Raw genomic sequence first — 26,759 nt, 5'->3', positions numbered from 1 at the left:
GGCTTTCAATGTTTTGTTTAGCTTTTCTGTGTTTTTAGTTCACTGAACTTTCTTAAAATGATTTCATAATTCTTTATGGCGTTTTGCAGATCTCCATGTCTTTTGGGTTGATTACTGGAAAGTTACTGTGTTTCATTGGTTGTCATGTGTCCTTGATTTATTTTTAATATATGTTTAAAATTTATTTAGTTTTAGTTGAAGGATGATAGCTTTACAGTATTGTTTGATTTCTGCCATACATCAGCATGAATCAACCGTAGATGTTCATATGTCCTATGAATCAACCATAGATAAACATGTTCCATCTCTCTTGAACCTCTCTTCTTCTTGCCTCACCATCCCACTCTGGGCTGTCACGGAGCACTGGCAGTGTTCTTTGGGTGAGAATTGTAGAAAACTTATTCTACCATGATGTATCCAAATTGAAATTTTATTAGAGCTAATAAAATGATTTTTGAAGGGAAATTTAAAGATGCCTTAAATAATACATCATTTTACTTTTTCTTATGCTCATAAGACATTTCCTCAATTACCTTTTTATAATTGCATTTTTGAGAGGAAAAAGAAGACAAGCTAGAAAGTTTTGGAGAGAGGAAGCAGTGACAATTTATTTAGAAGTATCTACCATATTTTTATGATTGAAAAATATTTATTACTGTACTTACCATGACCTTTTTATTTGAAGCATTTGGAATAAAACTCATGAAACAGGTTGTCTTTTGAAAATGGATTGGAAATGTCTTAGGGATGACATCTTGGAAATTAATCTTTAATTACAATTGAGTTTTTTCACTTGTGTATTCGTTAAGGACTATGTGGTTAAAATGTCAAACACTGAGAGATACATCAAGAACTGTGACATACGCTTTAGGAAAAAAAAAAAAAGAATGAAGTGAACTCTAATCAGAGGGAGGAGTTTTTTAAGAATTTTCTTTTTATGGGGAAGTACATGTAAGAGTCCCTTGTACTGCAAGGAGATCCAACCAGTCCATCCTAAAAGAGATTAGTCCTGGGTGTTCATTGGAAGGACTGATGCTGAAGCTGAAACTCAGCATGGCCACCTCATGCGAAGAGTTGACTCATTGGAGAAGACCCTGATGCTGGGAGGGATTGGGGGTAGGAGGAGAAGGGGACGACAGAGGATGAGATGGCTGGATGGCATCACCGACTCGATGGGCATGAGTTTGAGTAAACTCCAGGAGTTGGTGATGGACAGGGAGGCCTGGTGTGCTGCGGTTCATGGGGTCGCAAAGAGTTGGACACGGCAGAGTGACTGAACTGAACTGAACATGTAAGAGATAAATCAAAACAGATGATGATGTAGGAAGGTCTTTCCATATCTGAAACCAGGGGTAGAGTTTGGGTCATGTGGAGATGTTGTATATTTTTGGCTGTTGAGAGAGACAAACAGATTGGTGTTGTGGTAGAAAGGAAAAGAAGATGAATTAAGGGAAATTAAAATAATAATTGAGGGATAGTCAGGCCAGATCTTGGAGGCTTGTAGACCACAGGGTTTGATTTTGTTTAGAGCCAGCAGGGAGCCATTAGCATGTTTTCCATTGAGATCTGACATCATTTAAATTATACTTTAGAAAAAGGAAGAAGTTTATAGTTACAGATACAAGAGGAAGAGGAGAGGAGCATGGCATTCCTTTAAGGACCACATAGTGGAAGGAAGCAGAGGAAATATGATGTAGAGTCTTTACTGGCATTCTGTAGAGAAGGAATGGGCAAGGAAGAGAAGGTATACTAAATTTATCGTTGTATACTTCAAATAGTTTCTTTCAATGGTCTCTGGGCTGTAGGAACCCAGTTGTTGTTCCTAGTTTGGTTTGTGGCTTGTGGATTATTTTCTGGTGAATGTATTCTAGGCATAGTGTATCAGTTTGATGGTTAAGGGTGCGGGCTTTGATTGGTTGCACTCAAAAAGGTGCACTCAAAAAGGAGACTATTGCTTTCAGTAGGATTTACCTACCTATGGGAGGGGCAGTTCCTCCAGGATCAAGGACCCAAAAGAGAAAGATATACCCACTACACTACATTATTTGAAATTTTAACAAGCAGACATTCTTGTATATTGTCAACAAAAATAATACTATGTGTAATATAGCAGAATTAAGGGTGAATTAGAGAGTGGAGATAGGAAAAACCAGCCTTAAGTTTGTGTGGTGCTTGGTGCTAAGAAACTTCAATATTTTGGCCACCTGATGCAAAGAGCTGACTCATTTGAAAAGACCCTAATGCTGGGAAACCCTTGAGAGTCCCTTGGACTGCAAGGAGATCCAACTAGTCCATCCTAAAGGAGATCAGTCCTGGGTGTTCATTGGAAGGACTAATGCTGAAGCTCCAGGACTTTGGCCACCTCATGCAAAGAGTTGACTCATTGGAAAAGACCCTGATGCTGGGAGGGATTGGGGGTAGGAGGAGAAGGGGACGACAGAGGATGAGATGGCTGGATGGAATCACTGACTCAATGGATGTGAGTTTGAGTAAACTCCAGGAGTTGGTGATGGACAGGGAGGCCTGGCATGCTGCGATTCATGGGGTTGCAAAGAGTTGGACATGACTGAGCAACTGAACTGAACTGGTGCTAAGTAAATCATGACCCCCCAATAAACCTCAGCTTTCTGCTCCCTCTAATCTACCCACTTATTTTTTAGGCATGTGCTGGGTACTTTGCATTCTTGTATTTTAACTTCTTTTTAACTGGCTATTTCTTCTACCATAGATTAAATTTTGTAGAAGACCATCATCTTTATGTTTAAATGTTATTATTTCAGTCACTAGGAGAAAGAGAAACTCTTGCTTATGGTTTCAGACATCCTACAAGTGGAACTTTGGTTTTATTATGTTCAAAGATGATTTTTTTTTTTTCTTAGCTGCTACCAAATCATTTGTTGCCTGGAGAATATAAATACGCTTTGAGAATTATTTCTGCAATCAGAAGGTCAGTGAAGGGAAGTGATTGTAAGCTAAGCAGAAATCTCAAGCATGTTTATCATTGTAATAAATTTTTATCTTTTACCCTTCTGTAATTCTTTGGTAGGAAGATGGTAGTCTGTATTAAATTCAAAGATGTAATAAGAATTTTGCTGAAATCCCCTCAGTACAAAGTTTGTTTAACTTGAATCTTAAAAGGGTCATTTACTGTTAATGGCGAGGAAGCTAGAGGGTGATTCTGGAGTACAAAAAATGCTTTGTATCTTATTCTGAATTATGCTAAAAATAATACACATGTATAAATTAAACTAAACAGTTAATATTTATGCACTTTAATAAAAGAAATTACTGAAATGCAGCAGAAAAGAAACAGACTTCATAGATAACAAACTGTGGTTGCCAGTGAGAAGGGGAGAAGAAAGATAAGGTAGGAAATAAAGAGGTACAAATTATTAAATGTACGATATATAAGCTCAAAGACATGTTGTACCACACAGGGAACACAGCCAATATTTTTTAATTATAAGTAGACTATAACTTTCAAATATTGTTGAGTCACTGTGTTGTATACTTGAAACTTACATAATAATTGCACTCAGCTGTGCCTCAATTAAAAAAATAGTATGTTGTTTATATAGCTTATACTGTGATTAAAACAGAAAGTCCCCAAGCACTGTCATCCTGGTTGATTTACTTCCCTTTCTTGTGATATAATTGTCCAAATATTTTGGGAAAAATCATGATGTTTCCTTTACTTTAACATTGATAGGTTTCTGATTAATCAATAAATGTGATCATTTCAGAAGTATAAATATCATGATGATATATGTAATACAAACAGTTAATGTTTGGTGTACTTTATTCCCTGGTTTAGGAGCTGTGACTAATGAGAATCAGAGGCCATGGATGAAGATGAACTTGAAATACAGCCACAGGAACCAAACTCATGTTTTGATGGAATAGGTATATCTGTTTCATGGTGGTTCCACTTTCCATTTGCCAGATTTGGAATTGTTTATCTATAGATGGATTTTTAGATTGTAATTTATTCATTCTTAGGTATCTTTTTATCCTATCAAAATCTCACTGCCAGCTCAATCTTGTCAATAATACCATCAGTATCAAATTCTTAGCTGTTGACTTTAGTTATTCTCATTTTTCCCAGTTAAGTACTGTTAGTTATTTCTGCTGGTATTGGTTTTCTCTCTTTGCTGTAATGCATTTCCACAAATTTGGTGACCTATAAAATGCATGTTTGTTACCTCACATTTTTGTAGGTTGGAAATTGATATACCATGTGACTTAACTGTCATTTATGTAGAATTTCACAAAGCCAAACTCAGGGTGTTGGCAGGGCTTCATTCCTTTGCCGATTGCCTTTTTTTTTGTTTTTTGGCTTCTGGAGACTGCCTATATTCCTTCTCAGGTTTTACATGTGTTTCTCTTTAGCAGTAGCAAATTGAGTCCCTATCAAGTTTTGAATCTGAAGTTGCTTCCTGTCACATTTTCTTGGCTCCAGCCAGCAACCCACCCAGGATAATCTGCCTGTATCTTACTGACACCCCTAATTCCATCTGCAAGATTTCTTTTACTGTGTCACACACATATTTTCTAGATCCAAGAATTAGGATTTGGATATCTTTGAGGGACTCTTTTGCCTATCACTCTGGTTCCCAAACATTTAAGCCTCTCATAAGTGTAAAATGCATTCATCCTCTCCTCCGGTTCTCAGATTTGGCATCCAAAATGCTCATCTGAAGTTAAGAAAAAATCTAAAATAGCATCTAAATCAGATGTTCAGGATACACTGGGTATATAGTTCATTAGTTTTAGTTCAAGGTTTGAGTTCCTCTTCATCTGCAGTCCTATACAGCTGAAGAAACAAGTTATCTACTCCTAGTGTAAATGGTAGGGTACCCTTGAATATCCTGGTTCATTCAGATGGTGAAAGGAGGGTGAAATGGTATTAATGAAGTTCAAAAATAACTGGGTAGGTTAATGTAGTAATCACCATTAGGTTTCAAATCCTGGGCATTTAATGGCTGCCTTGAGTTATCCTTCCCTTTTTCATCAAAGATGATGTTTTTCAACTGAGTAGTTTTGTCTGTGTGCTTCTTACTACTAGAATTTGGAGTGCCAGCTTTCCTTATGTTGTATTTTTTCTGTTGTCTTTACTCCAGGCTAATAATCCAAATTAGTATTGATTCTGAAAGTATAAACTTACAAATAATTCTGTGAGTCGCTTCTCTGTTTCACGGGCATTTCCTTTACTAGAGAAGAGATTTATCTACATATCTTTCACAAATAATACCACTTCTTTTGGACTTTTGCCAAGATGATTGAGGGATAATACTGTAAACTCCCTAGAAACATTTTAGTTTGTTTAATGGTGTGAGGCACACCATTTACAGCCTCAGAAAGACCTTATTCTCAGACAGTTGGGTCTGTCTGAAATTTCAGGGCGGTGTAGAGTCACAAACTACTTTTTCTGTAGAAAGTTTTTTCCTCACATCACATCACCCCAGGTTTAACTCTATTTTTATTTTTTCATCTGTTGAGACAGAATATCCCAAATTAAGTCCTTCTACCTTTTTATTTATTCTTCTACAATTTCCTTTTCTTTCCTTGAATTTAGCTTAGCAGCAGAAAGAAACCAGCTTACAGTAGCAACATCACTAAAAGCTCCTGAGCTAAATATCTGAGTCAAATTTCATGTTACTCTTTCCATGGACTTGCAGGATAGTGTTGCTAATAAGCTATACTCATCACAACATAACAGTATGTTCCTTTCTTTAGTTTTTGAATAACGTGTTCCTCACTACATTTTGAGCTTTTATTAGCACTGTTTTTTTTTTAAAACTTGGAGGCTAATTACAATGTTGTAGTGGTTTTTGCAACACAATCACATGAATCAGTGAAGGGTGTAACTATGTCCTCCATCCTGAACCCCTCTCCCACCTCCTTTCCCAGTCCATCCTTCAGGGTTGTCTCAGTGTACCAGCCCTGAGTGCCCTGTCTCATGCATTGAACCTGGATTGGTGATCCGTTTTACATATGTTAATATACAAGTTTCAGTGCTGTTCTCTCAAATCATCCCACCCTCACCTCCTCCCACAGAGTCCAAAAGTCTGTTCTTTACATCTGTGTCTCTTTCACTGTCTCAAGTATAGGGTCATCATTACTATCTTTCTGAATTCCATATATATGAATTAATATACTATATCAGTGTTTTTCTTTCTGACTTACTTCGCTCTCTATAATAGGCTTCAGTTTCATCCACCTCATTAGAACTGATTCAAATGTGTTCTTTTTAATAGCTGAGTAATATTCCATTGGGTATATGTACCACAACTTTCTTAGCCATTCGTCTGCTAATGGACATCTATCTAGGTTGCTTCCATGTCCTGGCTATTGTAAGCAGCATTAGCAGTATTCTAAAGTCTAGATTTGTATTAACTATCTGTCCGTGGTGACCTAAGTGTCTTAAGTCCATAGAAGAATTTTCTGCCTTGATTGGTTCTTCCTTCTGAATTTTTACTAACATGAATTGTTAGCATCCGTATTTCTGTTTGTCGTCTGTTCAAGCGGAAATCAAAGCTATTTGACGTTTGTAGGAATCTGTCATAGTGGCCCTCCACACTGTGGTGTCAAAAATCTGTATTCATTTCTACGCCAAGCTCTATAAACAGATAAAACAATTTAACACAGTGAAATTCTACATTTCAGTTTCCATAGTCAGAAATCTGTTGTGGCATAGCTATGCTATTTTGGATTTTATGTGGCTGAAATCATGGTGTCAGCAGAGTGTTTCTGGGGTTTGGGGATGAAACTGATTTCAAGCTAATTCATGTGGTTGGCTGAATTCACTTTCTTTCCATTGTGGAGCCAAAGTCCCTATTTCCTTGCTGGCTGCTCTTCGCTTCTTGCTAATTGTATACCTTCTCCTGCTTTTCATGTGCCAGTACCCCCCTCCTGTGCCCATCCGCAGGAACTGAGAATTGCATGTCTCTCAAAATTAATGTTCTGTGTCAGCTCTCTGATACCAGTCTAGTGAATTTCTCTGCTTTAAGAGACGTGTAATCAAGTTGGATTTTGGTTCATGTAATCAAATTGGATTTTGTAAAAATCCCACCTAAATTTTGTAGTGAAATCACACTGTTTTAAGATTCCTTTAATTATATGCCCAAAGTACTCATGGCCTACATACATCATAATTTGATACCTTCACAATTCCAGCCATTCAGACATTGACATTTTGCAAGGAGGGTAGGTCAGGGCAGTCTGCGTACCACACTGCTCTTCACAGTGTCCTACCACATAACCGAGGCACTTTTATCTCATTCTTAACCTATAGTATTAAATTATTTTCCTCAAAGTTATTTTTTTTCATTAACTTTGCAAGTAGAGTACTCATCCTAAAATAACATATGGATGGTGCCATACCTGTGTTCATCATGGCCCCAGCGATAAAGTATAAACCTGAAATCCTCTGTTTTGATAGTGTCCTACTTATATAGCCCTGTTTCTCAAAGGCTTTCCTGAAAGGAGCCTTGTGTATGAGGCTAATGGACTCTTGCTTCATTCCTCCGACTGCACAAGAATGATGATATTCATGAAGTTATAATAGTGGGAAAAAATGTATTGACATTTACAAATTACCCATGGTTCTAAGTAAAGAATAGTGTTAAAATGATTAACACAACTCTTACACATTCAAATTTTAAGGATTTCATTCATTGAATTTTATATGATCATATTGCTATATGTTAATGAAACAGTAATTAACTTTACCAGGAAATATGGGGATTTTTAACATGAGATTTCTAAATCCTAAGTATGTGTATATGTTTCTTAAACAGTTTGGGATAGTCTTTTTGGTAATTTCTGCTTGATAATGGTGACTACCTCTTTGGTCACTTGAACATAGTGAAGTGTAGTTGAATTACAGTTATAAAAATATAAATAAAATATTTATAAATATAATATAAAATATAAATAAAAAATTTAAATAAAAAATTTAAATATAAAAATATAATTAAACTTGTAAATACTATGTGTGTTTTCCACAAGTTTCTCTAAAGACATTACAGTCTTTGGAGAAACACACATAGTATTTCCTAGCTTAAGGACACAAGGAAGCCTTGGGTGAGCATTAGCCAAGGTAGAATGAGGAACTTTTGCATATTAACCCTGTTTATTAACACTCTGTTGTTTATCTTTAAGCCAGTCACTTAATCTATCAGGTCTTCCATTTTCACGTGTCCGAATTATGAAACCTCTCATTCCAGTTTTTTCAGAACACTTCCCTTACACTTGCATTTGATCATCACAACAGTCCCATGAGGTATGCATGGCAAATACTACTGTCCTCATTTCACTGATGAGGAAACAAAAACTCAGAGGGTAAATGACTTGTCCAGGGTCATAGAATGAATGTCCTAACTGTTCTCTGATATAGACCTTTTTTAATCAGTTCTCTTTGCACAAATGCTTTCACAATTATGTTTTTAAGATGCAGTTTAAAGTTATCTGTTGCATAATGTGAATTATTATAAACATTGAAAACAAATTATAATTAAGTATTTTGTCAGAAGTTTTATAGAAAGAAAATGTCCTTTTGTTATTGTTTCTATATGTAATTAGTTGGGTATTTACCTGTTTAAAGAGTTATTGCATGTTATATTATTCTTTGGCCATTCTTAATCTTTTTTGTTTGTTAAAGAATCTGCTCTTAGAGCCTGCTCATTGACACGGGATCATTGGGCTAGGTATCTGTAAATTCAGCTTCTCTTAAGTCACAGCCAGGGACACTAAGGCAACCAGAGTAGCTAGTTAGTTAAGACTTACATATTTCTTTTTTACTGGTCCAAGAGCCAAGATACCAGATTTGTTTTCGTTTATCTATGTCATGTTTGGTTAAGGATATTTTCTTCTTTTCTCACTCATGGCATTCTTGTGTTGTGCAAACAACTGTGAACTTGGTGAAGTCATTTAGTCTCAATGAGCTCCAATTGATTTCACCTCTCGACCTTCATTCCTTAACTAAATAATGGAGTAGACTAGACTTTCTTACATTCTGAGGAACTACCCTGGAGATGGGAGGGTAAGGGCTCAGGAAGAGGCTCAGTGGAGGCATAATACTGTGAACTTGGTCAGGACCCACAGAGACCAACCTCAACCTCCACTGCTCCATGCCGCTGTACCTTTTTTCATCTTATGGGTCCTCAGAGATTCTTGGTCAGTTGTCTTTCTTCCTTTCTCTGTAACTGTGGCATTCTGTCTCTTTTCATTGATGTGCCTGTCCTTTTAGTTGCTGGGAACTTTGTTTTTCTTTTATGACTGCCCTGCCTTTCTTATTTTTCTATTTCTTTACATGTTATTTGTTCGGGGTTGAGTAAAAACTGTGTGTGTGTTAATACCTTATTTCTTAAAGCTGTTTGTTGTTTGACAAAGCCAAGTATATGGTCTGTTTTCCTGGTGGAAATGAAATAATATTAATATCATTTGAGATTGTCATTCATGCCTACCTGAAATTTGTCATTTTAATTTTTGTATTTTTAAGGAACTGATGCTACACACATGGATGGTGATCAAATTGTTGTGGAAGTACAAGAAACTGTTTTTGTTTCAGATGTTGTGGATTCAGATATAACTGTGCATAATTTTGTTCCTGATGATCCAGACTCAGTTGTAATCCAAGATGTTATTGAGGATGTTGTTATTGAGGATGTTCAGTGCTCTGATATCTTAGAAGAAGCAGATGTGTCTGAAAATGTCATCATTCCTGAGCAAGTGCTTTCCTCAGATGTAACAGAAGAAGTGTCCTTAGCACATCGCACAGTCCCAGATGACGTCTTAGCTTCTGATGTTACTTCAGCCTCAATGTGTATGCCAGAACACGTCTTGACCAGTGAGTCTGTACATGTGTCTGACATTGGACACGTTGAACACATTGTTCATGATAGTGTAGTAGAGGCAGAAATTGTCACTGATCCTCTGACAGCCAACATAGTGTCAGAAGACATATTGGTAGCAGATTGTGCCTCAGAAGCAGTCATAGATGCCAACGGGATCCCTGTGGACCAGCAGGATGATGACAAAGGCAACTGTGAGGACTACCTTATGATTTCCTGTAAGTCCTGGGGTATAGTGATTGTCAAAGGTGTTTTCGAAGGCTGTCTTTTCTAACTTATATCTGGGGGATATTTTCTTGTCTTAAACTTATATAAAATTAAGATAAATCTCTTAGGCCTGTTTGCACTATTGGTATAGTTTGGTTCCTGTAAGATAGCCATAATTAAGGAAAGTCAAATGGTACAAAAATAAATAGTTTTTTTCTATATAAGGATTTAGTAGAAAGATAAAAGCTGAAATCATGGAAGAAGTGATGAGGCTGTTACCTGCTGTATTATCATTACCACTGAAATTTGGAAGAGTTTCAGCTTGAAAAAGAAACTTTGTCTTTATAAATGGAGTCACTTTTGCACTTTAGGGTCTTTATCCACACCAGTGTCCCACTTCTCCTTGAAGTAATTATATTTAAAAAAATAAATTCTCTTTTGGCTTGGAATTATATTACTTTAATGCTGTGGAATATAGTAGTAATGCATAAGAGTGTAAACAATTAATTTACTTAGATTTTAGATAGATTAGAAACTTAATACCATTGATTTTGCATTCTGCTCATAGCTGTTTATGGAATACTGGGTTTCTTCATTGTATTTACCTTAAAATTTTTTTTGTTGTTGATTAAAGTCACCTGGGAAATAATTAGATATAGTTTAGCTTATACTTTATCTCATACTCATAATAGTTAAGTTAGTAGAATCACTGTTTGTATGGGTTTGCTATTTTCTAACTTCAGTCTTTCTGTATATTCCTTATATTAATGAGGTTCAGTTTGTTGACTAGGTCCATCATATAGTTGCTGATTTAAAGTACTTGTTTATCCTAAATTGCTAGCTCATGGGACAACTGTTTTCTTTGGAAACAAGTTCTACTGTGTAGATGGAGTTAAGAGGTTCCCATTAATTCCGAATATAAATCTTTATCCCTTCTGTCTTGAGCATAGCACCATTAAAAGTTACTGCACAAATTTTGGGGGCAGAGATGTTAAGCATTTATACATCCCTTTTGTGATCAGGCATATCATATAGCCCAACATTATAATTATAATTTTTTGCATTCAGCTGAACTTGCATAATAGCTGTCACAAATCTCATTCTACTGGTTTAATAAATACTCATTGAACTCCTTGTGTGTACAAAACCTTATTCTAGATTAAGTATTGAGGTTCTTAATAATTTATAGTTTCTGACCTTGATTGTATTTCTGAAGAAAAAGGGGTATGGTTAATATTTATCACAACTAATTTAGGTTTTAATTTTAATGTAAATTTAATTAGAATATAAATTTTTTAAAGGTGATTTTTATCTACAGATTTCTGTTACATTGGTGTGTACTTGTTTTTGCCTTCTATGAAATATACTTCTTTTTATTCTCTATTATTTAAAACTCTGGGGAAAAGGAGTGCTTGGCACCTGTTTTGTTATGAATGCAACAAAGTTATGGTCTAATCTGATTTTATACATGATAGAGAAACCTGAGACATTGTTATTGACAGTCAATGTTTTTAATAATAATAGGAAGTTTCTCAGTTTTTTGATGTATTTATTCAACATGTGTAGATAAAAGAATGTAAACAGATGTCTGTTCTCTTTCTAGAAATGACAGTAAGTTATTAAATCTAAATGCCTACGTTTTTATACAATGTTTAGTGTTGATTTTGTCAATTTTCTTCCTTCTGAAGATCTCCTTTAGTGACAAAGAAGAATTCTCTTTTTTTTATTATATAATAATGTATCTAGACTGAGATGATTACTTTTACAGCACAATGGCAATATATAGTCTTACAGTCTAGATGCTACCGTTGATTTTAAATTGACCATGTCTTGAAGATAGAATTTGATGCATCTTACTTGTTTTAGGTATCTCTACCATCAAACTATGCATATTACGTGTGAAATATTTATTGAATACATTAATTTTATGGCTGAAATTCTGTCATTATCATGCCCCCTACAGGGCCATCTAGTTTAGATGTTTTAATCAGTTGGCCTGGTATTATGGTATTAGTTTCCAATTAATTATGATTGGTTATATTGAACATTTACTGTAAAGTGCTTCTGTGATGAGTGAATAAATGAAGCCCAAACCTTATCTAATACATAAACTTAGATGATGCATACAATTTATGGTTTATTGCTTCTAGTAGTTATAAGAATACAAAGGATGATGAAATACTTATTTCACTTATTTTATATTCTTAAGTTCTATGTATATATTCCTTTGTTCAATAGCTAATTGGATATGTTATATTCCTTACCATTGTAAGCTCACTACCAGGTGCTTTGTTTGTTTTTAGAATTTATTTTAAAATGGTAAGACAGAATAACAGTTTAACATACATAGGAATTGTTTCTGAAAAATGAATAAGGATATGTTAGGGATTATGTCCTACTGAGATACTTTCTTTATTTTTAGTTTCACTCTGTCTCTGTTATTGCACATGGGCTTTCTCTGGTTGTGATGAGGGGAAACTACTCTATAGTTGTGGTATGCAGCCTTTTCATTGTGGTGGCTTCTCTTGTTGCTGAACATGGGCCCTGGGACTTGGGGGCTTCAGCAGTTGTGGCACATAGGCTTTGTAGCTCCACAGCATGTAGGATCTTCCTAGACTAGGAATAGAACCCATTTTCCCTGCATTGGAAGGCAGATTTCTACCCACTATAGCACCAAGGAAGTCTTAATCAGTTTTTTAAAGTTTGTTTGATAAGATACAGAAATAAGGTTTTGTTTGTCAGGCTAAAATTGATGTTTTTTTAGTATAAGCATTCTAAAATGTATTTAGGAAATGTATACCAGGTGTACACCATGTCAAAGGAACTGTTACTCGGCAATAAAAGGAAGTGAAAACTAAGCTGTTAAATTCAGGAAACCATCAACAAGGTAAAGGCCACTGTGTTGTCACTCTAATCCACTGTATTGTCTGTGTACAAAAGTTTATTTATTGTCTTTCTGGCTGTACTGGATGACATGTGAGATCTTAGTTCATAAGTAGGGATTGAGTCTGCACCCCCTACAGTGGAAGCAGAAGTCTTAACTACTGGGACTGTCAGGGAAGTCACCTGACAGTGACATTTAAAACAAAATTTTAAATGCATATACCCGTAGCAAAAATTATACTTCTAGGAATTCATATAGATATGTGTGCATTTGCATGAGATTCCAAATATTTACCCAGAAACCCTCAGGAATTGCTCTGCAGAGGAGATTGCAGACATGACTTGCACGGAGACATTTTTTATTGTATACCCTTTGTACTATTTGAACTTTATACCATGTGTAAACTAATTGGCAAAAACGTTACAAGCAGCAATAAGAGTTAAAATACGTAATTATCAATCTTCTGGTCATGTTTTAGAAAATTACAAAAATGAAGTGGTTAAAAAATTGAATTAAACATTATCAGGGAGAAAATTGATAGAAGAGGTGACTTTTAATTTGTTAAAAGACAGTAAATCTTGAAAGCCAGGCAGAATTGATTCTTCTCATACAAATGATCTTTCCTCAAAAAGAGTAATGGCAGTTTTCTCATTAGGAAAAATGGTAGCTAGAAGGCATATGGATAATGTATTCAACATATTAAAAGTTGAACAAAAATTGTCAACTAAGTATTCTCTAACTAAAGTTTTAAAAATAAAGGAGAAATTAAGACCTTCCCATGTTAAAAAAAGAAAAGCTGTAGTAATCAAGACTGACTAGTGTTGGATACGGATAGGCATGTAAGTGAATGGAGTAGTCCACACATATTAATCTGTACATCTGTGGTCAGTTGATTTTTCATGAAGTTGTCAAGATAGTTCAGTAAGGTAAAAAATGGTCTCTTCAGCCAATAATAATAAATACTGGGATAACTGTAATTACTGTAATAACTGTAATTACTGGGATAATTTTTACATCCACATGTAAATGAATGAAGTTGGGCCACTATCTGGAACATATACAAAAGTAACTCAGGACTTAAATGTAGAATTCAGTGGTGGCACAGTGGAAGAGTCCACCTGCCAGCCAATACAGGGGACATGGGTTAGACCCCTGGTACGGGAGGATTCCAAATGATATGGAACAACCAAGCCTGTGCACCATAACTATGGAGTCCACATGCTGCAGTTATTCATGCTCATGCTCATGTCTTCTGCAACAAGAGAAGCCTTTGCAATGAGAGCCTCAGGTACCATAATGAAGAGTAGCTCCCTTCTCACTGCAACTAGAGAAAGCCTGTGCAAAGCAAGGAAGACCCAAAGGATACCAAAAAAATAAAATGTTGAGTTTTAAAAACTAACCTTAAAAAAGAAAAAAATGACTTAAATGCGGGAGTTAAAATTCTGAAACACTGAGAAGAAAATTCGGTGAAAGTATTCTTAAATTGTAACGGCAGCAGCTTTGCAGGTTTGGCACCAAAAACCACAAACAGCAAAGGAAAAATAAATAGAACTAAGTCAAATTTGAAAGTGTTTTTGTTTCTCAGACACTGTCAACAGAGTAAAAAAATAACTGTTGGTGAAAATATTTCTGTGTATTTCTGAAGCCTATATTCAAGGGTCTAGGAACCAGAATATTAAATTTTTAATTCAGTAAGAAAAAAACAACCTTATTTTGAAAATGGGCAAAGAGTGGATCTTTCACCAAAGGAAAAAGTAAGCATATAGAAGATCAACGTTATTAATTGTTGTTGTTAGTAGTAGTCATTAAGTAGTCACTAAGTTGTGTCTGAATTTTGTGTGATGCCAGCCACAGAAGAGGCCAGTCAGGCTCCTCTGTCCATGGAATTTTCTGAGGCAAGAATACTGAAGTGGATTACCATTTCCTTTTCCACAGGATCGTCCCAACCTAGTGATCAAACTTGGGTCTCTTGCATTGTCAGATGAATTCTTTACCATCTGAGCCACTTGGGAAGCCCATTTACTAGTCATTGCTGTGTGTGCTCAGTTGTGTGTGGTTCTTTGTGACTCCATGGATTGTAGCCCACCAGGCTCGTCTGTCTGTGAGTTTTCCTAGACAAGAATACTGGGCTGGGTTACCATTTCCTTCTTTAGGGGATCTTCGCTACCCAGGGATCAAACGTGGATCTCCTACATTGACAGGCTTATTCCTTAACTGCTGAGCTGATGGGGAAGCCCGATTTCTATTTTACTTGGTAGAAAAGGAGAACAGGGATGTTTTTGGAAAGATAAATCGGTAGCAGTGTTGGGGCGATAGGTGGGAAACCTGGAGAGGGAAGATCCAGTAGATAATCATTAGGTTCCTGGGATACAAGCAGTGATTGATAAATTTTAATGATGACCTGATCTTGAAAGATGAGGCAGTTTAAGTAAATGGTGAGGTAAGTCATATATTTTCATTTAATATTTTAACATATATTAGTAACAGATGGTAAAAGATACCTCAGTTTATGAGGTTAGTTTAGAAAAAGTGCAGTACCAGTGCAAATTTGATACCATTTTTTTCCTTGTAAAATCATGAATAATTTTTTCCAGAAGTTTAGAGAAGTAAGGTAACATAACCTGGTGAAAAATGAAATGAAACTGAGTTCTTGAAGACGTCTTTCTCATTGTTTCTCCATTACCTTTTACTTAGTAAGCTCACCAACTTTTGTCAGTTAACATGCCACCCCAACTTTCATTTCTTTATCTGTGAGGAGGGAGACAGAATGTTTAGAACTGCCAGAGAAATTCTAAAATGCCATGTAGAAGCTAGCTCTGATTAAAAGCAGTCCTAATTTCCAGAAGTTATACTTTCTCTTTGGAGCGGCCTTATTCTAAGGCCTGTTTCTTTATTGTTACATGACTCAATCTTATGCAGGCTTTAAATTTTAATTTTTAAATTAGTTTTAAAATCAGAGGTTAAGTAGTAACAGGACACCTATATTTTTTAATTTTAATTTTTAAAATTTGGTGCAGAAGAGACGCTCTGCTGTGGTTTGTTCATTTGTTTGTTTGTTTTTATGGCCACACCACAGGACTTGCAGGATCTCAGTTCCCTGGCCAGAGATTGAGCCAAAGCCCAAGCAGTGAAACCCTGGAATTTGTAACTGCTTGGCAACTAGGAAACTCCCTTTATTGCATATTTTTAAAACCATAGAAACAACTAGAAGAATCTTTTACAAGCTACGGGTAAATATGTGGTATTTTACAATTTTAAAATTATTAAATTTCCAATCTTCAAGAGTTTTATTTTATGATTACCTACAAACTACCACTTGTAAAATAATGTAGTGTGTTCTTATAGACACCGAACATTAGGTTTTTCAGTACCTGGCTTCAGTGGTATCTCAGCTGGTAAAGAACCTGCCTGCAGTGTAGGAGAGCTCAGTTCGATTCCTGAGTTGGGAAGAGCCATGGAGAAGGGATAGGCTACCCACTCCAGTATTCTTGGGCTTCCCTAGGGGCTCAGACAGTAGAGTCTGCCTATAGTGTGGGAGACTTGGGTTTGATCCCTGGGTTGGGAAGATGCCCTGAAGAAGAGAATAGCTACACATTTCAGTATTCTGGCCTTAATAATTCCATGGACTCTGTAGTCCATGGGGTCGCAAAGAGTTGGACACAATTGAGCGACTTTAACTCATGGTTAAGAATCAGTTTTTTCAGATTTGCCCAAAGAAGCCAGCTTCATCTGGCCTCTTTAAGGTTCTTAGTGGTTGAATCTCCAAAGAATTACTGATATATTCTGGATTCTCCTATCTCATTTGCTGAGATCTTCTCCCTCTAATGCTATCTTAGTTTGACACCCCCAAGTCACTTTAAGGGAAATAATCTTAATTAGGTCTGATATATCATAGTAGTTTGATATGTAGTCATGCAAAAATATTCAGGTGTGAAAAGAAAAGGCAATGTACACATCAGACCCAGAGTTAAGGACACTATGCCTGTTTGTCCTCACAAGCTGTATTTATTAAACAATAAATTTATCATCAAGACATTTTAGATAAACTCACAGTTTAGGGAAGGAGGAGGGGGTGTGTATGTGTATTTATTAATAATTGCCAAGAGTTTAACAAGGTGGGCTTTGTGAATCTTGGTATCATTAACTTCTTCGTCTACCAACTTATTCTCTCTCAGTCATCAAGTTCTTATCCGAGTCTACCAGTCTGTTACTTTTAAACTTGAGTTCTTGCCTCCTCTTGTATATATGTGCTTGATCTTTGTTTCTAGTCTCTCTTCCCTTCCAAGATCCTGATTTAGCAGTTCACTGTCTTCTAATTCCAGAATCTCATTTTATTATCCACAGACTTTGAACATGCTTAAATATTTTATTATCAGTTAGTAATCACCTTGATTTTGTAATCCTTTTGGATTACTGCTCCTTAGTCCTCCTTTTGTAAACGAAACATAAAAGAAATTTATATCTTACATCAGATTCTCAACCTGATTGAGTCTGACCCTCAAAGCATTCGCTAAAACACTTTTCATCAGGAACATCAGTGACCTCTGAGTTACTGTAAGCCAATGCAGGTATTCATTCTTGACATTGTTTGGGTGTTGTGTTACTGTATGGGTTATAGAAGGATTTACACTTGTGCAAGATTTCAGAATGTTGTTTGAAAGCAGTTTTATGAAGTAAGTTCTTAGGGAAGGTATTGATAGTGTTTATTTGTAGTAAGTAAGAAACTAACGTGTCCTTTTTTCATGAGTGTAATACCAAATTGGAGGTGGGTGGTGAAGGGGACGACAGAGAATGAGATGGGCTGATGGCATCACCGACTCGATGGACATGAGTTTGAGTAAAATCTGGGAGTTGGTGATGGACAGGGAGGCCTGGCATGCTCCGATTGATGGGGTTGCAAAGAGTTGGGTACGACTGAGTGACTGAACTGAACTGAATACCAAATTTATCTGAATGTTCTACAAAAGAATATTCTCTATTTCTATGTAATAATTTGTTTAAACAGAGGTATTTTTTTTTTTTTTTATCTTTTAAAGGAAATGATGGGGAATTTGGAGAAGTATTTAAAAGATAGCAAACTCTATAAACTTTCTGAACCATTGTTAAGAATTTTAGGCATAAAAAATTACATAGTACCATCACCACATCCTTAGGTTAGTTGTACTTGAGGCATAAACATATTCAACTGATCAGTTTTCATGGAAGCCATCTTTGGTTAACTATACTGATGATTGGCTTTTCCAGAAAGTCACCTTAAATACCAGAGAAAATATTCTTAAAATACTGAAAGTTGAAGAATGTTAGTTGGGAGTCAAATGGGTCAGGTTTTGTATTCTGGCTTAGGGTTTCCCAGGTGGTGCTAGTGGTAAAGAATGCTCCTGCCATTGCAGGAGACATGAGACTTGGGCACAATCCCTGTGTCAGGAGGATCCCCTGAAGGAGGACATGGCAACCCATTCCAGTGTTCTTGCCTGGAGAATCCCATAGACAGAGAAGCCTGATGGGATTCATGGGAGTTGGACATGACTGAGCACACATGCTTTGTTTAGATCATTAGCTGTGTGACCTCAGATAAATCATTAAACTTGCATAAACATCTTTCCTCTCCTTTAAAATTTTGACAGTACTTTAAAATCTTCCTGCTAAGTATTCAAATAGTGATTGGATAGGTAATCACTTAATAAATGGTAGTTATGTTACTGTCATTATCACCTTCTTTTTCTGGGCTTTGGTTCTGCTTCTCTGTGCAGCTCTACAAGATGGATGAGTTAGTGGTCAAAGCAGAGAGGACACTCCTTTAGTCTTTGCTTAATGCACACATTGTTGATGAATTGAATTACACTGGCTTGGTTTTTATCAGTGTTCACCAAAGTTACTTTTGTGCGACGGATAGCAATTCAGGAAAGGTTACATGATTTGGGAATTATATTTTTCATATTATTTTTATCCAGAATCTGTTTCTCTGAGAGACTTTTAAGTTTCCAAACCTTAAGCATAATGCTGCCACTTATTTTTTTTTCTTCTGTTATTAAGTTTAAAATATAAAATGCTTGTTCTTTATTTTCAAGTCCCTACTATTGGAAATCCTGTGAGTGTCAGTTGATAGGAAAGAGTTGTTGGTCTTTTTTGCAAACTTGACACCACCTTTAGGGTTTATAAGAGTGTGTTGAAGTATGGATTTACTGCATTTGCAAGCAGTGACCCAGACTTACCACTTTTTACAAAACTCAAGTATGTGTGTTTGTGTGTATTATATGCATGTACATACCATGTCTGTATGTGAGAGTTGGACTGTGAAGAAAGCTGAGCGCCGAAAAATTGATTGTTTTCAACTGTAGTGTTGGAGAAGACTCTTGAGAGTCCCTTGGACTGCAAGGAGATCCAACTAGTCCATCCTGAAGGAGAAAAGTCCCGGGTGTTCATTGAAAGGACTGATGTTGAAGCTGAAACTCCAATACTTTGGCCACCTCATGCGAAGAGTTGACTCATTGGAAAAGACCCTGATGCTGGGAGGGATTGGGGGCAGGAGGAGAAGGGGGCGACAGAGGATGAGATGGCTGGATGGCATCACCGACTCGATGGACATGAGTTTGAGTAGACTCTGGGGGTTTGTGATGGACAGGGAGGCCTGGCGTGCTGTGATTCATGGGGTCGCAAAGAGTCGGACATAACTGAGTGACTGAACTGACTGACTGACTGACTGACCATGTCTGTGAGTGTATAGTTTTACATGAAACAGTTTGATGGTTATACTGACCAGTGCAATATGCTTTTTTGAAAATCATATTCTGATTTTTTTTTAAATATATGTAATTCTAATACAAACAGATAAAACCAAACAGTATTCAGGAGTAGTAAACATGAGGTAACACCAATAAAAACCTTTATATTAAGACTGTTACTTGCTGGTTTTGCTAGTAGGACATTTTCCACAAGATCTTTGAGATTATAAAATGCTTTTTATCTTACTGATATGTGTATCCAAACGTAAAATATATTATTTCATTACTTTTGTTAGTTTCCTGAATTATCAGCATTTTACTTTTAAATATTTTACCTTCATAGCTTGCAGAATTTTCAAAATTTTAGAACTTTCGAGATTTATTCATTGAATCATCTACTTTCTAGGTAGAATCATTGAGGTTTACATGAATCAATGTAGAAAAATATTTGGAAAAAAAGAATTTTTGAAAATGGCAATATTTAAGTTTCTGCTGTTAATATGTTATGTCCTGCCTTTTTAGTGGATGATGATGGCAAAATGGAACAGGACTGTTCCGCTGGTATGACCATAGACGCAGAGTCAGAAATTGATCCTTGTAAGGTGGATGGCACTTGCCCTGAAGTCATCAAGGTGTATATTTTTAAAGCTGACCCTGGAGAGGATGACTTAGGTAAGGAGAAACCTTTAGCACATTATGTGTGCTTTGTGTTTGCTTGTATCCAACTCTGTCCAGGGGATTCTCTAGGCCAGAGTACTGGAGTTAGTTGCCATTTCCTTCTCCAGGGGATCTTCCCAACCCAGGGATTGAACCCGCATCTCCTGCCTCTCCTGCAATGGCAGAGAGATTCTTTTATTCTGCTGCACATGGGAAGATCCCGATCAAATACTTAATTACTTTTGGGTGTTTTAGACTGAAAACACTTGTAATCGTTTCTGGAGATAACTTTTAAAACAGGTTTTTACTGTATTAATACAAAGGTATTTAAAGAGCTGATTACTTATTGAGATGAAACAGGAGGAAATGAAGTTTTCACATAAATACTTGGAGTTGTGATCTTCCCTGTTAGGTGGGACTGTTGACATTGTGGAGAGTGAACCTGAGAATGATCATGGAGTTGAAATCCTTGATCAAAATAACAGTATTCGTGTGCCAAGGGAAAAGATGGTTTATATGACTGTCAGTGACTCTCAACAAGAAGATGAAGATTTAAGTAAGTAGGTGGCCTTTTTGTGGGAGAGTGTTTTATATTTCTTATGTGCTTTAAATTTTTAAAAATGTACCACTATTTGAAGAAAAAAAAAACAGTACTGTGGCAAACATTGTTGTACTGCCATAGTGCAAAGAAAAATATCAGTGATTCTTGATGTTTACTCAAGATACCATTTTATAAACAAATTATGGTGAAAACCAAGAAAATGATTCATTGAATAAATGATTATAGTGTGTTTACTTTGTGAAGGTAATATTCTTGGTACATAACATTTGAACTTTCTGTTTATTAACAATTCAAATAAAAATATTTTTCCTGTCTCATCTGTAAACTTGGTCACGAAAGTGGTTCTGTTAATTTTGTACTCAGATGTTGCTGAAATTGCAGATGAAGTTTATATGGAAGTGATTGTAGGAGAGGAAGATGCTGCTGTTGCTGCAGCAGCTGCTGCCACTGTGCATGAACAAGAAATGGATGACAATGAAATGAAAACCTTCATGCCAATAGCGTGGGCAGCAGCTTATGGTAAGCCACATTGCAGCTTTCGGATTGTATGGTTCTTGAACATGATTTCAAAATTAAAAAAGGTTTTGTTGTCTTAGGTTTCAGAAATATGAATACTGACGAACTGATTTAAGTAAAAACTGAGAAAAATGATACAGTCTATCATTTGTCTTTAATAGGAACTTTCTTTATGCTTATGTTATTTAAGAAGTATGAAGACTTCCAGGGGGCATCCCAGGTGGCTCGGTGGTAAAGAATCCATCTGCCAGTGAAGGAGACCTGGGTTTGGGAAGATACCCTGGAGGAGGGCAGGGCTACCCACTCCAGTATTCCTGTCTGGGAAGTCCCAATGGACAGTGGAACCTGACGGGCTACAGTCTGTGGGTTTACAAAGAGTCAGACACAGCTGAGCACACATGCTCGTAGATTTTCAAGCTCGAACTTTTTCATCTTTAGTATGTTACTTGTTTGAGTGAGAATGAGAGTTAATGGAGGAAAATGATGCTATATTTGGAAGCTAGGCATTTCCTTTCATCTTATATAAATAAGCCAATTGTTTATACCTATATAGGGAATTTCTCATTCATGAGTATCATGGCTTTACATTGTTGTCATTAATAAAGAGTCCCTAATTCTTTATAATACTGTATAATTTTGTTTTTTAATGCACACTGTTAGGTAATAATTCTGATGGAATTGAAAATCGGAATGGCACTGCAAGTGCTCTCTTGCACATAGATGAGTCTGCTGGACTTGGCAGACTGGCTAAACAAAAACCAAAGAAAAGGAGAAGACCTGATTCCAGGCAGTACCAAACAGGTGAGGGCACACGAGTTCCACAGCACAGCATGCTTTGCGAGCTCTCAGAGGAAATTCCAGTATATATTCCATAAAAGTGTGATGGCATTTTAGTTTTTAGAATACATGCAATTTTTGTGTACTGAATTTGAAAATACAGTTTTTAAGAATTAAGTGATATTCATGAATGATTTCCTTTCATAAAAAGAAACAGTTTTGAATCAGAGTGTACTTCAGGAAAAATAGTGAAACCTATCAGGTACTTTATTGGAAATGCAAGTAAATCGCCAAAATGTTATGTTGGTTAAGTTTAAATGAAAAAATTTAAAGTTGTTTTGTGTCAGCACGAAGCAGGCACATTCATAGAGGAGCAGGACAAATTCTACAGTTGTTAATTGAATATATGTCTTTTCTGTATAGCTTGTCTAGTGATTTGCCCATTAGAATGTTTTATGGCTATGACTGTAGTTTACTGTCAGTTCATATAAACTTGACAATTGACATAAAACCAAAATGGTTGAGCTTTATGAACGTTTTCCCTATATATCTAATCGAATATGGCTTTCAGAATTTTTTGCTTCATATATTTTAATTGGTTTTTTATTTTAATTATATTTTAATTAGTTTAGTCATTATGAGTTTTCTGGACCAAATTCACTTTATCACTATGATAACTATGTTTTTTTGTTGAAAAGTGTAATTTATAAGAAAGAGTACTTGTAAATGTGTTCAGAACTCACTTTGTATGCTTGAAGAGATGACAACTGAACTTCATTTGATCACTCACATTCCTTTCTTTTCCTTTCTTAGCAATAATTATTGGTCCCGATGGACATCCCTTGACTGTCTATCCTTGTATGATTTGTGGAAAAAAATTTAAGTCAAGAGGTTTTTTGAAAAGGCACATGAAAAACCATCCTGAACACCTTACCAAAAAGAAGTACCGCTGTACTGATTGTGATTACACTACCAATAAGAAGATGAGTTTACACAATCACCTGGAGAGCCACAAGCTTACCAGCAAGGCAGAGAAGGCCATCGAATGTGATGAGTGTGGGAAGCATTTCTCCCATGCTGGGGCTTTGTTCACTCACAAAATGGTGCATAAGGAAAAAGGAGCCAACAAAATGCATAAATGTAAATTCTGTGAGTATGAGACAGCTGAACAAGGGTTATTAAACCGCCACCTTTTGGCAGTCCACAGCAAGAACTTTCCTCATATATGTGTAGAGTGTGGTAAAGGTTTTCGTCACCCATCAGAGCTCAAAAAGCACATGCGAATCCATACTGGAGAGAAGCCGTACCAATGCCAGTACTGCGAATATAGGTCTGCAGACTCTTCTAATTTGAAGACCCATGTGAAAACTAAGCATAGTAAAGAAATGTCTTTCAAATGTGACATTTGTCTTCTGACGTTCTCAGATACCAAAGAGGTTCAGCAACATGCTCTTAGCCACCAAGAAAGCAAAACACACCAGTGCTTGCATTGTGACCACAAGAGTTCAAACTCTAGCGATTTGAAACGTCACATAATTTCAGTTCACACAAAGGACTACCCCCATAAGTGTGACATGTGTGATAAAGGCTTTCACAGGCCATCAGAACTCAAGAAGCATGTGGCTGCCCACAAGGGTAAAAAAATGCACCAGTGTAGACATTGTGACTTTAAGATTGCAGATCCGTTTGTTCTAAGTCGCCATATTCTCTCAGTTCACACGAAAGATCTTCCATTTAGGTGTAAGAGATGCAAAAAGGGATTTAGGCAACAGAATGAGCTTAAAAAGCACATGAAGACACACAGTGGCAGGAAAGTGTATCAGTGTGAGTACTGTGAATATAGCACTACAGATGCCTCAGGCTTTAAACGGCATGTTATTTCCATTCATACAAAAGACTATCCTCACCGTTGTGAGTACTGCAAGAAAGGGTTCCGAAGACCTTCAGAAAAGAACCAGCACATAACGCGACATCATAAAGAAGTTGGCCTGCCCTAACAATAACACGTCTACAGGCTTTGTAGAGATATTGGCCTTGAAACAGAATTTCATTTTAAAGCTAGTCAGTCTTGTTCACATACAGTACTGTACATTGATTTATACTGTGTACAGGTAGGATTATTTCTTGTTAAATTTGCATTTTACTCAGTAGAGTGTTCTGCATCCTGTTCAGTTTAAATGAGGAAAAGCAGCAACCAAAATTTTGTTTTTAGTAATTTCTGAGTCTATGTTGAATTTTTCAGTCTTTGAAGTTTTACTGTTTTAAGTTTTTATTCACCTGTATGGTACTCTTCTAAGACCACATGAAAGATTTAAAAAATATAGTATTGGTAACTCTAAAAGTAATCATTTTCTCATTTTTCCCACACAAATTTTTAGCATTAAATAGAAACATCTCCTAATGTCAATGAGGGATTTTACTGATCGGTCTAAATTAAACATGAAAGTCATTTTCCTTGTCTAGCTTAACATTTTCAGGTCACATGACCATGGAACTTCCCACTTGAGAGTCTACCTTTGCTGAATATAAAATATTGACTAGGTTTGTGTTTAATTTTCATCCTGTTTAACAGAAAAAGCTTGCTTTGTTTTACCCTCTTTGTAGTGTTGTGGGTTTTTTTGCCAGCATAGCATGCTTTTAGAAAGTCATACTGAAAGGTTTTTCTTCTTCCTGTTTTTTATTCTTTTGCCTATACTCCTTGTTTTGGAATAGTTGTGTTCTGCAGATGAGATTTATTGTGAACTACGTTGAAATTTTTTTAGAGATGTATGTGGCTCATAGATTGCACAGCTGGATGTGTAAGGTACCCCCAAATTTTATGTGTACCTTTTTGTTGGCTTATTTTATGTACGTCAGCACCCAGTCCGAAATTTTAAGTCTATAATGGGAAGAATTAAAAGTACTATAACCTGGAAGATCTAAGTATATGAAAGAGCATTTTCCCCAGCTTGTAATTCAGAGGTTGAAATTTAGCTGAAAAATTAGGGGGAAAAAATGACACTAGTGTATTTATAAAAAGTTATGGTAACAATCTTTGGTAATTGGAAAAGAAAAGTCATTTCTAGATAGAATGCTTACATAACAGCTTCATCTTTATACCTTAAAAAATTTCTGAAAAGCTAATGGAGTATCAAGACATTTGTCTTCAGTTCTGATTGAGAAACTTTTAAAGAAACTGTCATCTCAGAGAATAGGATGATAGAGTAACAAAGGACTAGCTCTATGTACGGAAGACTACTGCAAACTAAACTTGACAAGTTAAATGTTGACATTTTAACATATAAAATGAATTCAAACAGTTAATTACAATTTGGTTATGTTAATACAAATTTTATACCACAGTTAAACACTTTTTAGTGTTTTTGTTAAACTAGCTACTGGCACATAATATACTGGCACATGGGGGGAGATTAGAAATTTTTCTTCTCTTAGGATAGGTACCTTACAACTTCATTATGTGGTGCTTTCTTCTACTTCTGCTGTAAAAGTTTCATCTTTTGCCTTTCTCTGTGCCATTAATATTCTTGTTCAGAAGTTATATTAATAGGGTTAGAAATAAAAGTGGGTTTATTGACAGCCACTCAAGGCTAGGTTAATTTATTCTCTTTCTAAGTCAAGTGCTTTAGGTAGGTAGAAATTTAAACTTAATGCCAATCACAGGATGGATTTTGGAACCTCTGCCTACTTGGTCTCCATGTATATCCCCACCTGTTTTAGTATCTGTTTTCCTGATCTGGAAAACTGTTTCTATGTGTAAGAATCTTTTAAATCCCCCTTGAATTTGTTAACCCCTACAGTAACAGAAAATGTTTAATGAAAGTTTACATTTATGAATTTTAGAACATTCTGTAAAATTAATACAGATAAATAGCTATTTATATTTTAAAGAATATACTGAAAGATAAAGAACACAGAACTTTACATATTTCTCACATATTCTGGAGTCAAACAGTTGTTTCTAAGCACAATATTGAAACCTTCAAAAGGTGTTTAAGGATTTGGTCAAGTAAGTATGGTAAAATACTTGTCTTCATAAAGAAAAAATTAAATTGTACTTACTGTTATGTGCTAATATTAGTTGAAGTTGTTTTAATCCTTAAAACAATTTGATTAGCAAAGCTAAGAAAAAAAATAGATGTTTCAGTTTAATATTTTAAAGAGGTACCAGTTTTTAGAAAACATAAGTTATTTGTTGAAATAACCTGTTAAATATTGTATGTTCTTTCTTCTGTACATTGTACAATACTTAATAAGAAATTCATACAGAAAAATGTGACACTATTGTAAATGTGTACTTGAGAGTAACATGCAAAAATAAAAATCAGACTTATTTTCCTGATAATCATTGTTTAGTCTGTTACCAGTACAAAGTAATACTTCTTTAAGAAAAAAAAAAATACAGTTTTGTTCAATCTAATAAACATAAAACAGTGGATTGTTTTTTCTGCATTTTAAAATTCTCTGTATAGCAGTGGAATGTTTGCAAAATACTTAGTTGCCCTTCCTTTTTTGACTTGGTTAGAAATGTTTCCTGTGACTTTGCAGGTAATACTTTATAGTAGTTGATTGTTGAATCCTAT

General features: G+C 35.8%; 1 protein-coding gene across 3 annotated transcripts in view; it reads left to right on the top strand.

The window, feature by feature from the left end:
• LOC133053662 (zinc finger Y-chromosomal protein) overlaps positions 1-26,521 on the top strand; it is a 67,726-nt gene extending 41,205 nt beyond the window's left edge. Inside the window, exons 2-9 of one of the 3 annotated variants that reach the window (XM_061138181.1) lie at positions 2,880-2,947; positions 3,815-3,903; positions 9,503-10,072; positions 20,190-20,339; positions 20,737-20,880; positions 21,250-21,405; positions 22,063-22,203; positions 22,993-26,521. In XM_061138181.1, the coding sequence (XP_060994164.1) occupies positions 3,843-3,903; positions 9,503-10,072; positions 20,190-20,339; positions 20,737-20,880; positions 21,250-21,405; positions 22,063-22,203; positions 22,993-24,176 (2,406 nt within the window). In that variant the 5' untranslated portion in view covers positions 2,880-2,947; positions 3,815-3,842 and the 3' untranslated portion in view covers positions 24,177-26,521. The remainder of the gene's footprint in view (positions 1-2,879; positions 2,948-3,814; positions 3,904-9,502; positions 10,073-20,189; positions 20,340-20,736; positions 20,881-21,249; positions 21,406-22,062; positions 22,204-22,992) is intronic. The other 2 variants (XM_061138180.1, XM_061138182.1) reach the window with 2 other exon arrangements.
• The last annotated feature ends 238 nt before the right edge of the window (positions 26,522-26,759 follow it).

The sequence above is a fragment of the Dama dama genome, chromosome Y (genome assembly GCF_033118175.1).
Source record: "Dama dama isolate Ldn47 chromosome Y, ASM3311817v1, whole genome shotgun sequence".
Lineage (NCBI taxonomy): Eukaryota > Metazoa > Chordata > Mammalia > Artiodactyla > Cervidae > Dama > Dama dama.
Note: the sequence above shows the minus strand (reverse complement) of the source record. Positions and strands in the feature narration are given on the sequence as shown.